General features: G+C 37.6%; 1 protein-coding gene across 1 annotated transcript; it reads left to right on the forward strand.

Annotated features, from left to right (window-relative positions):
- Nucleotides 1–2,408: 2,408 nt before the first annotated feature.
- LOC117924291 (lysine histidine transporter 2-like) lies at nucleotides 2,409–4,317 on the forward strand. Its single transcript, XM_034842894.1, has 7 exons — nucleotides 2,409–2,476; nucleotides 2,712–3,095; nucleotides 3,183–3,576; nucleotides 3,657–3,762; nucleotides 3,856–3,947; nucleotides 4,053–4,121; nucleotides 4,219–4,317. Exons 1-7 carry the CDS (start codon nucleotides 2,424–2,426, stop codon nucleotides 4,315–4,317), a joined length of 1,197 nt encoding a protein of 398 aa, XP_034698785.1. The 5' UTR covers nucleotides 2,409–2,423.
- The last annotated feature ends 9,908 nt before the right edge of the window (nucleotides 4,318–14,225 follow it).

Here is a 14,225-nt window from a genome sequence, read left to right on the forward strand (position 1 = left end):
ATTCTTATTATAGGTCTTTGAAGGAAGACAATAGCCCTTTATTTCCAGAAAATGAGGTTTGGGGTTCGTATGCCCTTTTAAGAACTCGTTTTTTTGCTTGGGAAGCAGTTTGGGGTAAAATTTCCACTATAGATATGCTAATGAGGAAGGGTTGGTCTATGGTTAATAGATGCAACCTGTGCAAAGAAAATGAGGAAACGACGAACCACATCCTAATTCATTGTGGTAAGACAAGGGATCTTTGGAATTTGTTGTTTTCTTCGTTTGGGGTGGTGTGGGTGCTCCCGGAATCCGTGAGAAATGTGCTTCTTGAATGGAAAATGAAAGGCATGGGGAAGAAAATGAGTGTTGTTTGGAAAATGGCGCCTATTTGTTTGTTTTGGTGTATTTGGGGAGAGCGAACTCGAAGAACCTTCCAAGAGGAAGAGATGTCAAATACGAGCTTGAGGAAACTCTTTCTTCGATTCCTGCTTGAGTGGTCTCAACAATTTGTGGACTTGGACTTGGACTATCTCTCTTTTCGGTATTTGTTGGGTGATAGGGTTGTTGTTTAACTAATCCTTATTAGACTTTATCTTTCTTTTGTTGCCATGTTTTGGGCCTTCTTTGTATACAGCCTGTGTACATAGGGAGTGCCCCCTATTTTCTGGTGTGTTTTTAATCTAATGGTTCTCTTTGTCTATAAAAAAAAAAAAGATGAGAAATAAGGAAAGTTTGAGGTTACTAAAAAACATGTTGTGAAAGGACAATGTTGGAATTAAAGTTACGATGGGACAACAAAATAAGTAGAATGATGATGCTTTTGGAGGGAAACAAAATAAAATGGGTAAAAATGTCTTAAAGGAGTTATCCTTCGATAAAATTAAAAAGATTAGAAAATCCGGGCTTCAGAAAATCCTTATATTATAAAAAATATTTAAAAAAAATTAGATATTTGACAAAATTTAAAAATTAAAGAGTTATTTATAATATTTCTTAAAAAATCATTTAATAGATAATAAATTATTTTTAGTGTTATTATATATAAATTATTTTCTTATAAGTATTTTTAATTTTACTAATATTTGAAAAATAAAAATTTTTAAATGTTAGAAAAGATAAAAATTCTTTCTAAAATCGCTACAAATAGACTCTTATTTTTATCAGAATTTAAAATTATTTTTTAATATAAAATTCTCTTGTATTAATGATTTAAAAAATCACTTCCCTTATTGGACTCGATTTTTAAGGTTTTTTTTTCTTTTTTTTGAAAATTAGAAATCCTACCTTTACTTTAACTCAAATTTAATATAAATATCCTTCCACAACAACAATTTTTTTTTTTAAAAAAAAAAAAAGAGAGAGAGAGAGAAAAAAAAAAGATAAAAGTTTAATATTCTCTATTTTTCGGGTGTGAAGGGAAAATCTTAAAGATTTACAGCTTGGAAGTGAGTTGTGCTCTTGGGGGATTGAATGTATGCTTATTCCGAAAAGATTTGGTAATTTGAACATGATTCTTGACTTTTTAGTCATGAATATTTGATATTTTGAATGCGTATTTATTTTTTAATACAATTGAAAGAATTTATTTTAGTACTTTTATTCTTACCATATATTCAAAATATATCTTTACTTATATTTTCATCAAAACACCGATTCAACTTCTCTCATTCCTTTTTTGTTTTTCACAAAACTCATGCTATGTATATACTTTTATTTATTAACATATTTAGAGACTAAAATAAGAAATAACATATCTGATAAGAGACTTTATCAATCAAATTATTTTAATTCCTTTTTTATTTTTGAGAAACTCTTGGTATATATATATAGAAAATATAAAAAATATGGTAATTTTTTATTTTAAAAAAAATAGAAAATAAAGAAAGGAAAAGATTTATATAAAATAAAATATTAATAGTATTCCAAAAATATCATTAATTACAAAATTAATATTTTTTTTAAAACAATCAGTGGAAAAAATGATGCCGCGGAAGCCAGTACTCAAAGATGAATGGACATTTAGACCCTGGATACTCCCACCGATTTGTCGAATGTGTAAAGAGTCTAAAGAGTAAACGTAGAAAAATCAGGCCTTTTTTGGTAATTTAACAACCGAAGCATCACAGCGCATCCAATACTTTCAAATTTCTGTTATAAATGGAAGCAACGTTACAGCTTCCATCCCAACTGTTATTTTCCCATTACCTTTTCTTCATTCCCTTTGATCTCTATATATTTCGTTGTTTTAGGCTGAAACAAATCATCACTCCTCAAAGCCCTCCAAAAAATCCTTGGCCAGTTTCTTCAATTTGTTGGGAAAAATGGGGCTTGATGATCAGCAGGAGAAGGATGCTAGAGACAAGGAAATTAATGATTGGCTTCCGATCACGTCCTCCAGGAACGCGAAATGGTGGTACTCTGCATTCCATAATGTGACCGCCATGGTTGGGGCTGGCGTCCTCAGTCTCCCTTACGCCATGGCAGGGCTTGGATGGTATGTTTCATGTTTCTTTCATTCCTAAAAATGAAACTCCTACAGCGTTTACTTTGAATACAAACGCTTTATTGTCCTGAAACTGGGTTTTGATTCTGTTTACAGAGATTTTTGTCTCCTCTTTATGTTTTTGGTCATTTAAGGGATTTTCGGTATGTGGGTAGTATTCAAGGGATTGTTATCTATTCTCGATCTTCAAAAGCTCTGATAACAGTTGTTTTTCTTGGAAATTTAGGGGTCCTGGGGTGGTCATTCTTGTTCTGTCATGGATCATCACATTGTACACTCTATGGCAAATGGTTGAGATGCATGAAATGGTTCCTGGGAAGAGGTTTGACAGATACCATGAGTTAGGGCAGCATGCCTTCGGCGAAAAGCTTGGCCTTTGGATTGTGGTGCCTCAACAGGTGATTGTAGAAGTGGGTGTGGACATTGTCTACATGATCACCGGAGGCAAATCCTTGCAGAAGTTCCATAACACAGTCTGTCCTGACTGCAAACCCATCAAGACAACCTATTTCATCATGATTTTTGCTTCTTGTCACTTTGTTCTCTCCCATTTGCCCAATTTCAACTCCATCAGTGGTGTCTCATTTGCTGCCGCAGTCATGTCCTTAACGTAAGTCTTATCTATTCCTATCTCTTGTGAGCTTTCTGTGACAATCTCCATGCTGTAAGATTGATTTTCTTACCTTTCAATCTGCAGTTACTCAACTATTGCTTGGACAGCTTCGGTTCATAAGGGTGTCCAACCAGATGTGCAGTATTCATACACAGCTTCGACCACAACTGGAAGAGTCTTCACCTTCTTTAGCGCCTTGGGTGATGTAGCATTTGCCTATGCTGGTCACAACGTGGTGTTGGAGATCCAAGCAACAATTCCTTCCACCCCTGAGAAGCCTTCCAAGGGACCCATGTGGAAAGGGGTGATTTTTGCTTATATTGTTGTTGCCCTTTGCTACTTCCCTGTTGCTCTGATTGGATACTGGATGTTTGGGAACAGCGTTGCTGATAACATCCTCATCACCCTGGAGAAACCACGATGGCTTATAGCAGGAGCCAATATGTTTGTTGTCATCCACGTTATTGGAAGCTACCAGGTTGAAATCGAAATCTTTCCAAATGATATGTTTTTATTTCATTGAATCTTCATTTCCTCATAAGTTTGCGGGAACTGCAGATCTATGCGATGCCAGTGTTTGACATGTTGGAGACATTGTTGGTGAAGAATCTGAAATTCAGACCATCTTTCATGCTTCGTCTTATTACCCGCACCCTATATGTTGGTGGGTGGTTGATGCTCTTCTTTTATTTGGACGAGTTATGACAAAGCTTCATCAGCCTATTTTCATGTTCTTATATATCTTCCTTGATTGCAGGTTTTACTATGTTCGTCGGTATACTGATCCCTTTCTTCGGCAGTCTCCTTGGATTCTTGGGAGGATTGGCTTTTGCCCCAACAACATACTTTGTAAGGAATAAATCCCCCCACATCCATGTTACAGGCATCATATTAGGCTATTAAATATCCTTCACAATAGAACACGCTAATATCTTAAATCTTGGATTTGTGCAGCTCCCTTGTATCATGTGGCTTGCTATTTACAAACCCAGAAGGTTTAGCTTATCATGGTTTGCAAATTGGGTATGTTAATTAACTCCAAACTGCAATATCCGAAGGCTTAGCCTCTGTCTCTCTTTTGTTTATTAACAGGCTTTTGTTTGAATATGTGCAATTTCAGATCTGCATTGTGCTGGGTGTTTTATTGATGATTTTAGCTCCCATCGGTGCCCTAAGACAGATCATCCTTAATGCCAAGAACTTCAAATTCTTCTCGTGAAGATCTTTCCCATTGCAGTAAGGATTTGATGGAAGATGTAAGAAAATTCAAGATCAGAAGATGAGAATTATGTTTACAGTAGTGTTTTCAACTATGATGGCCTCATCTTTGAATCTATATGCATATCATGGTTTTGTCTAGGAAATGAGACATGCTTTCTCTTCACCATCATCAACAATTCAAATCTGTCTTGGTATATAATTTGTCTTGGTCACATGTTGTGGATACAGGGAAGAAATATGGAAAATGTAATTTAAAAATTATTTAAATCATTAATTAATAAATATTAAGTTTTACTAAACATGTTCGAAATACTTTTGATAAAGTAAATATTATAATATTAAGCATAATGTATGGAGGATTTCCAAACAACTTATTTCATTTAGTTTGTATTGAAAATTGCTAATGTAATTCTTTTTTACTTTTTTTTTTACAATAATATTTATAAATATAAGTATTTTAACTCTTTTATTCCACATATGGCCACATTTTTTTTTGTTAAGTGACTTTCATTTTTCAAATAATCATGTGTATAACTTGAAAGCTTTTATTTTTTATTTTTAAAATTTTGCAATATTTTATTTTAAAATTTATATTTCTAACTTTCCTTACTTTTAATCAAGTGTATAATTTGAAGGTTTCAATTTTATTTTAAGAACCATGATTCATGTCTATTTCCCATCTTATTTCAATTTCTATTCCCACGTACCAATTGCACCCTTTAAATTTATGTTATATTGAAGAAAAAGTGAGTTACCATTTGGAAACTATTTTTCAAAATAACTTTCTATTATATTTATTTTTCAAAACAACTTTCTATTATTAAAAAAAATAAAATTCTACGCTCAGAAAACATATTCAATAATTTTTTGATAAAAAACAAATTTTTTGATAATTCGTTCTAAAAATAAGATATTTTTTGAAAATATATTTTTTTAAATTATTTTCACTTATTTTATAAGTGTTATTTTAAAAAATAATTATTATACAAAGAACGATTGAAATTAAAATATTATATATAAAAGTTTTTTTAATGAATATTTGAAAACATAGAAAACATGATAAAAATATTTAAGATTTTCAAACATACTTTTCAAATTTTTTTTTTGGAAAATTTTCTTAAAAATTGTTTCAACTATTGAATTCGAAAATATTCATTCCTAAATGTATCATAAAATTTAGTTTTCATTATTGTTGCTGGTAGAATCACTTTTAAAGGAGAATTTAGTTTGACATAAATTAGTATTTTTGGCAATGTATTATATAACTAAAAAAATAATTTTTAGGTGATTTTTAAATTCTTAAAATTAATTTTCAAATCTTTATCAAATAATTAATTTTTAGAAAAAATGTTTTTCAACATTGGAAAATATTTTTAGTCCTTTCAAAAATTAATTTCAAACAAACTTTCAAAATCATCTCACATTTTGTACCAAGAAAATGAGGACAAGAAAATAATTGTGTTTAAGGCTTTGTTGTTGAGGTTGTTAGAGTTATAGTTGAAGTTGTGAGAAGTTCATTTAATTAATAAATCCTATTATTTAGGACATGTAGGTAGAGTCTGACAATTTCCTTAGCCATTTACCATGTTATTAGGACATGTAAAAAGTGGGTTGTTTGTTTCCAATTTTATCTCTTTGTAATGCTTATATAAGCCAACAATTTGTTTTGAATTTGATAACATTAATTTTTTCAAATATTTTTCTGAATTGCTTTGCTTAGAGTTTACAACAATTTGGTATCAAAGCCCCATCATGGGGCCTGATTGTGAGAGAAAAGAAACCGCAGTTTCTTAAGAAAAGACAGAGTGAGAAGAGAGAGAATCGAAGTATGGCAGTTGAAAATAATTTCATTCAACCTGCAATTCCTAAGTTTGATGCCATTACGATCATTGGTCCATACTTATGGAAAATTTTCTTCATTCAAAGGAGTATTGGAGTTTGGTGGAGAATAGAATCCCTGCTGCAGCAGAAGGAGTGGAGCTTACTAAAGCACAACAAAAATCAATTGCAGACCAGAAACCATTGATCGAACCATTATGGAGACGACCCTCAACAGAGACATTGCCAAGCACGTTTGGGACTCTATGAAGCAGAAGTACCAGGGTTCCACAAGAGTCAAAAGATCACAACTCCAAGCTTTTCGGAAAGAGTTTGAGGTTCTATAGATAAAAGAGGGTGAGAGTGTTGATGCATACTTCACTTGAACACTCATCATAGCAAACAAGATGAAGATTCATGGTGAAAACATGCAACAAATGGTGATCATTGAAAATATCTTGAGATCAATGACCTCAAGGTTCGACTACGTTGTGTGTTCGGTTGAAGAGTCTAATAACTTAGACATCTTAACCATTGATGAGTTGCAGAGCAGCTTACTGGTGCATGAGTAGAGAATGAATAGGCATGGAGGATATGAGCAAGCATTAAAGGTGACTTACGATGATAGAATTGGTGGAAGAGGAGGCGATCGAACTCGTGGAGCTTTTCAAGGAAGAGGCAGACAAACATCCAACAAAGCTATAGTTGAGTGTTATAAGTGTCATCAATTATGGCACTTTCAATATGAGTGTCCTAAATGGGAGAAGGAAGCGAATTATGCTGAGCTTGAGGAGAAAGAAGAAATGTTGTTGATGTCATATGTGGAACTTAATCAATCAAGGAGAGAAAATGTCTGGTTCCTTAACTCAGGGTGTAACAATAATATGTGTGCAAACAAGGAGTGGTTCTCGGATCTTGATGAGGAATTCCGGCAATCTGTGAAGCTCGGGAATAACTCCAAGATGGTTGTGTTGGGAAATAGTAACATTAGGTTGCAAATTGCTAGAGTTACTTAGGTAATCACTGATGTTTTCTATATACCTGAGTTAAAAAATAACATGTAGTATGTAGAGTCTATCATCCCAAGAAAGGGCTTTGTGGACCCCGCATTTTCTTGCTCGTGCGTTTCCCACTCGATGGCGAACTCGATTTTTATTTGTGAAAAATTAATTTTAGAAAAGTTTGAAAAATGACTTGGAGTCGCCACTTATTTTTGTTTTATTTTTAAAGGGTAAACAAAATAAGAAAGAAAAACCCTAAGTGTGACTCCTTATTTTGGAAAAGGCGGTCTGTGAAAAACCGGATCAGGTTCGGGGGTCAGGTTACTTATCGGGAAGGTACGGTAAAGACCGTAACACCCCTCTAAGTCCCTAAAGTCGGGTCTCTACTAATGAGATGAAGCTAACATGGAAATCAATGAGAAAATCAATGAATATCAACATGATTACACACCGAGAATCAAAGCATGCATGAGAGATGGACAAAGTGAGAGGAAATGCGTACCTTAGCAGCAAACAACAACGCGCTATCATGAAAATGAGATTAGTACAGAACAATGATCACAAGATATAACATACATGTCACTAAACTGGATACAAAGTCATCAATAACACATGTGTCATTTCACTCAATTTTATTTTAAAGAGAATTTATTTGATGTTGGGCCCCACCAAAGCCCGTTTATTTTGCATGAATTAATTCCGTAAACTCCATCACTCGGAATTACAGAATTTAAATTCATGTTTATTTTAAATCATTTTAAAATCATGAAAAATTCGGGAGTGGCTCGCCGAAAAGAAAAATGGCGGCCAAATTTTATTAAAATGGAGACTCTTGGGTGATCCTAAAAATTCTAAGGATGAAAAAAAAGAATGAGAAAATTGGGGTGATTAGAAAATCAGAATAAGAGAAAGATATTTACAAAAATGGGATTTGAGAAATCATTTTAAAAAACAAAGGTGATGGAACAGTAGGTGGCATATGGTCCAGAGGTGGCCATGCATGCCATGCAAGAGTGGGTCCCACAGTCTGATTTTACCTTACTCACCTTTTGACGCAGCCAGTCCACATCAGGGATGTCAAGACCATGAACAGCAACATCGTTACATAACAAGAGGCCTTTTTGGATTTCACAGAAATCAAAGAAGGTGGAGGTCTGCTTCTGCTGTTTTTGCTTCCCATGAATATCAAGGCAATCTACATTCTTAGGATCCAGTGCACTTATGTATACACTCTATGAATTTGACTTGCTTGGGGATCCATAACCAATGGTTGCAGTCACCCTGATCAAAGTGGGTTTGTCTTTGACTTTTGGTTAAACTCCTTTAAAAGATTAGGTGCTGAGGGCCTTCCTTAAACCAGTTCCATACTGATCAAAGACGAGAATAGGTATCCAAGGAATTCCTCTTGGGAACACAGAGTCGAGATTCTCCGTCAGCTGGAACCTGCCCACTTGCGGAAACGCCTCAGTCTGCATAGCGATGATGATGACGATGGTGGCGATGGGACGCTTCTCGGCTTCGGTAACCATGGCCTTCTCGACAACGTCGGGTCTGTCGTCGTGAGGAGCCATCTCTGGCGGCAATTCTTTCTTTCAATGCAGCACCACAGGTTGAGTCAGGATAGCGCAACATCAAGCATCCAGAACCATCAGTAGTTGTTGCACTAATATAATCCGCCCTGCATGTACCACAGAAAGGGTGACCACAAGCAGCATAATTTATTCTATCATAAGGATAATTTTCAAGGCATATCCCACAAGGTAGCTTTCTAACGTCAGGGAATTGAATAACTGGTTTCTCCAACAAGCCAAAAAAAAAACCTTTCAGGCTTTCTCTTCATTTGCAAAACCATTCATCCTGCACTTTACTGACATCCCAATAATAGTGGTGGAGAAGGATGCCATGGGAATATCATTCTTGACGTTGACAAATATCAGTCTGACGACATGGGAATCTCTGGACAACATATGAAGCAAAGAGACCTCGGGATGAGTGGTCGGTGGCGCATCCTCATCGTCTTCATGAGAGTTGACGTTGCAAGCAGGCTCATCATGCTCTTGAAGGAAACAATTAACTTCAGCTACATGCGGACCAAACTCACATCTCCGAGGCCCAGTATTACTGAAACCAGACCACAGTTTAGAGAATACAAGAATATACGGGATATGAAGCAAGCACTTCGATATTTGAGGTCACAATGACAACGTCTGAAGTGGGTCTATTCAAGCTGGGTGCGAATACCTTCTCTGATTCATTGGATATCTTTGCAAGAGACTGCTTGAGAGTCTCCCTGTTGCACAATCAGACATTTACCTTTGGCAACAACGATGCTGAGCTTTTCTCTAACAGGAGATACCCATTGCTCAGTTTTTCGTCTTCACTTTTCCATTACCGTCCTCAGAGATCTCCCACAAATTGTTCGTCATAGCTATGTCGCCGCCGTCGCACTACTGGGTGCTTGGCTTCATGAATTAGAAATCCAATCCGCGGTCGAAATAATCTAAGGAGCTAATTAGCGAATCTGTATACCCGACCTGGCTGATCTGCGCTTCGAAACGAGCCCGATGTAGCCGTTGTACTAGGATTCTCAGGGGTGTAACCAGTGCTGACCTGGACATTCAACAGGTGGTCCCATTGCCACATGGCGGAGCTGAAGTCATTGTCTAAGAAATTGAAAAGCGCATGCCTCAAGAGAAAACATGTTAACCCATTGCTGGCGTCGTCTGAGGAACACCTGGCAATTCTCCTAGGACAGCGGCACCTGGCAACAATGCAGCGACAGGTGGCGCCACATCAAAACCACTGGTTAATAATTCTATCAACACCAAGACTCCAAGCTCTGCTCAACACTGCTACAATATCAGACACGTGGCACTGCTTGCCCTTGTAGATTCCTTGGAACATGCTATCTGTGAAGTTAACTGCAATGTCTATCATCCGTATAGTTGCCATGGTGGAATCTACAGCACTACTCACACTTTTGACGAAGATAACAACTTGAACGTAGTCCAAATGCATCAAAGAGATCATTCAACTTGTGATTTTTCTCGAGCTCACTCAGTTTGATGTAGTTCTATACAAGACTATGAAGGTGTATGATTCTCATGAGCAGGCGTGAGAGATGAGTGCGCACAACATGGAGGATGAGCATGGAGAGTAGCATAACCATGCATGGTCATGCATGTGGCCATACAAAGGTGAGGGGAAGGTTATGTAATGGCACAAATGTGGACTGTGGGCGTGAAGATACAAGATGAGATGAGTTGGATGGGTTCTTTAATGAAGACATGCGGGTGAAATGGGTATTGGAAGGATTGGTGATATGCACGGGTATGAGATAATGAAGGTGGGGTGGTGAGGAAAAGGATAATGGATATGAAAATGTCTTAGAGTGAGAAAAATGGGTTTGACGGATGGTTTGATGGGTAATGAAGAAAATAATGGGTATGAAAGATAATGGATGAGAATGGTGATGGACATGAGGGGTAATAGGTTTTAAAAATAGTCTCATGGGGGGTCCATGCATGGCCATGCTTTTCGTGCCATGTGCTTGCTTTACCCAGCGGGGCAACATCCGAATCATTTTGAATCTGATGGAGAATGGTGAGGTGAGCAGCTTGGACAGCAGTGAGGTGCTTGGCCGCCCAGAAGTCAACGCCCATGATGGTGAGTCTCCGGCGAAATGGGTCGGCAGTTTCCGGCGAATAGAGTGAGATTCCGGTGAGTCAGTCAGTAGATGGGAAGCTTTCTCATTAGTTTGACGGGCGGTGACAATCAAAGTGGTGTTACTAAGGACATTTCCCTTGATCGCATATCATCTTCCCCACAAAATTTTCATTTATTATTATCAAATTGCCATCTCATACCACAATGGTTCCATCAACGATGCCAGCTATTCAGAGACCATCAAATGAACCCGAAATTGGAGACTCTCAAACAGCAAGAACACACTGAGATAGAATAGACCCAGAATGACCCACTGACAGCTCTCATATATCTTCTTCACGCGGAGATGATGAATCAGGTGCATGCCATGGATGAGTGCCAGGAACAGGGGAAGATGACCAAAGCAGAACACAGACAATGGGGACCAAATGAATCCATACAAGCTTCATTTCACATGTCCATCAATGAGCTCAAATGTAGGAGGGGGTCAAAACGATTTTTCAAGTAAGTTTTAAAACAAAAACAGAGGTGGGAATGCCAACATCTCATTAGAGATCTCAAAACAGAGGACACAAAACAGGTTAGAATTCAAAGATGGGTCAAGTGAAATCCAAGCAAATACATTCAAACACCAAGATAGAATCGCACTTGACATTCAGATATCACCATGAAAAGGGCATGAACATGGAAAAAATAAACATAACTATAGAAATGGTACCTGAGTCTTCCTCTTCCCAGGTGTGTCCTCTGCGTATCTTTGTAAAACCTCCACGAAAATGCCTTCCCTCAGCACCTTCTGCAACAGCCCCCTCTCCAGTCTCTCAAAACTACCCACAATGTTCTCTGCTCTCTCAACAGCCTCCAGAAACCCAGAAAAAGAAAAGTTTCTCTCTGGTTATCCTCCTCTAAGCTCCAACTAGCCAAAACACGCCCAGAATCTCCGTCAAACAGCCATCTGAAACCCTCTCCTCTGTAGCCTCAAACCTCCATATTCTCCTCCTCCGGTTCTCTCTCTCACTGCCCGAAAATATCTCCCAGACCAGCCTCTCACAATTTGCTGCTCCTCACTATCAAAAACCCATCCTCTCCCCCCTGAAGCTCCTCCCCAAAATCTCCTCTGCTCAAAAACTCCTCACCCAAAATCACCAAACCAAAGGTCCCCTTGCAGCAAAAGATCCCTGCAGCCTTTTCTAAAACAACCTACCTGCAGCAACAGCCATCACTCTTTTTCTCTCCCAGATTTGCCCCTCTAACCATCTCTGCAACCACAAACACCTCCTCCACTAACCTGCAGCTGCCAGCCTTCACTCCTCCTCCTCACATGCAGCTGGCAACGTCCTAATAGAAAAAATCAAATAAGCTCCTCCTTCTAGAACCTTCCTCCAAGTGTCCCTCCTCTAGTGGTTCTCAAAACCACTACTTTGTTTCCACCACAGCCCATCTCGGAGTGACACATGGCCACCTAAGGTGGCGACACCTGTCAATCTTGGCTGCAGCAAAGCAGACCCTGAATGGGGGTCTACAGGCTTATTATGCAAACAACAATGTCTGCAAACATGATGTTCATATTGCTTGCAAAAATTCTGTCGAAAGCTCTCACTTGCTTCCAAACAATTCTTGAAGACAACATTCACCTTTGGCACTACAAATATGGACGTCTAAGTTTCAAGGGTCTGAGAACATTGCAATATAAGCAAATGGTGAGAGGGTTATCACAGTTGAAGGCACCATCCAAAATATGCACGGATTGCATAGTGGGAAAGCAACACAGAGATGCAATTCCAAAAAGAAGTTTATGGAGAGCATCACAAAGACTGCAGCTGGTACATGCTGACATCTGTAGAACCATCAAACTTGTTTCCAATAGTAAGAAGAGGTATTTCATAAGCTTTATTGATGATTACAATCGTAAGGTGTGGATATATTTTATTATTGAAAAATCTGAAGCTTTTACTAACTTCAAGAATGATAAAAACCTTGTTGAGAAAGGGACAGAGCTTTTATTCATTGTCTGTGCACAAATAGGGGTGGAAAGTTCACCTCTCATGAGTTCAATGTCTTTTGCAAAGCTAATGGTATTAGCAAGCAGCTCACTACAGCCTACACTCCCCAACAAAATGGAGTAGCTGAGCGCAAGAACAGGACAATCATGAACATGGTTAGAAGTATGTTATCGAATAAGCAAGTTCCAAAGAATTTCTGGCCAGAAGCAGTAAATTGGACAGTGCATGTGCTTAATAGAAGTCTTGCATTGGTAGTGAAAGATATGACTCCTGAAGAGGCTTGGAGTGGTGTCAAACCCAATGTTGATTATTTTCGGGTTTTTGGATGCATTGGTCATGTTCATGTGTCAGACAATAAGATAAAGAAGCTGGATGATAAGAGTTTTCAGTGTGTGCTGCTAGGGATGAGTGAAGAGTCTAAAGCATATAGACTATATGATCCAGCGTCTAAGAAGATAGTTGTAAGTAGAGATGTGGTTTTTGAAGAAAATGAGTGTTAGGATTGTGGGAGAAGTAATGAAGAAGCAAGACTTGATATCCTCGAGTGGGGAGATAGTAATGAAGAAGGAAGTGAACATGATCAAAGTGAAGAAGAATCTGAAAAAGAGGTGGTAGTAGGAGAAGGAGGAGAGGTTAGCTTATCTTCAAGTGAGTCACGTGGAGAGAATTCTCCAACATCTAAAGAAATCTCACTAGAAGGGAGGAACGGAAGAGTACCGTTCTGGATGGAAGATTATGTGAGTGGAGGAGAATTTTCAGAAGAAGAAGTTGAGCACAACAATTTGATTATGTTTACCTCAACTGCAAATCCGACTACCTTTGAAGAAGCTGTTCAGAGTTCCAAGTGGAGAGCTACAATGGACTTGGAGATAGAAGTGATTGAAAGAAATGGGACTTGGGCGCTGATAGATTTGCCTAAAAGAATGAAGAAGATTGGAGTAAAGTGGGTTTTCAAAACGAAAATGGCGAGGTTGACAAGTGTAAGGCTCAATTGGTGGCGAAAGGGTATGCATAGTAGCATGGCATAGATTATATTGAGGTGTTTGTGTCTGTGGCTAGGTGGGATACGATTCAAATGGTAATTGCTTTAGCAACTCGAAATAGTTGGAGTGCGTATCAGCTTGAAGTCAAAAGCACTTTCTTGCATGGAGAGCTAAAATGAAGCAATGTTTGTTGAACAACCACATGGTTATGAGAAGAAAGATGAAGAGTATAAGGTGTACAAATTGAAGAAGGCATTGTATGGCCTTAAACAAGCCCCTTGTGCATGGTACAATCGGATTGAAGCATATTTTGTCAAATAAGGATTTGAGAAGTACAGTTGTGAACACACCTTATTCATAAAAACAGGAGATGGAGGTAAAATTTTGATTGTTAGCTTATATGTTGATGATCTAATTTTTACTGGTAATGATGAG

Source organism: Vitis riparia, chromosome 1, assembly GCF_004353265.1.
Source record: "Vitis riparia cultivar Riparia Gloire de Montpellier isolate 1030 chromosome 1, EGFV_Vit.rip_1.0, whole genome shotgun sequence".
Lineage (NCBI taxonomy): Eukaryota > Viridiplantae > Streptophyta > Magnoliopsida > Vitales > Vitaceae > Vitis > Vitis riparia.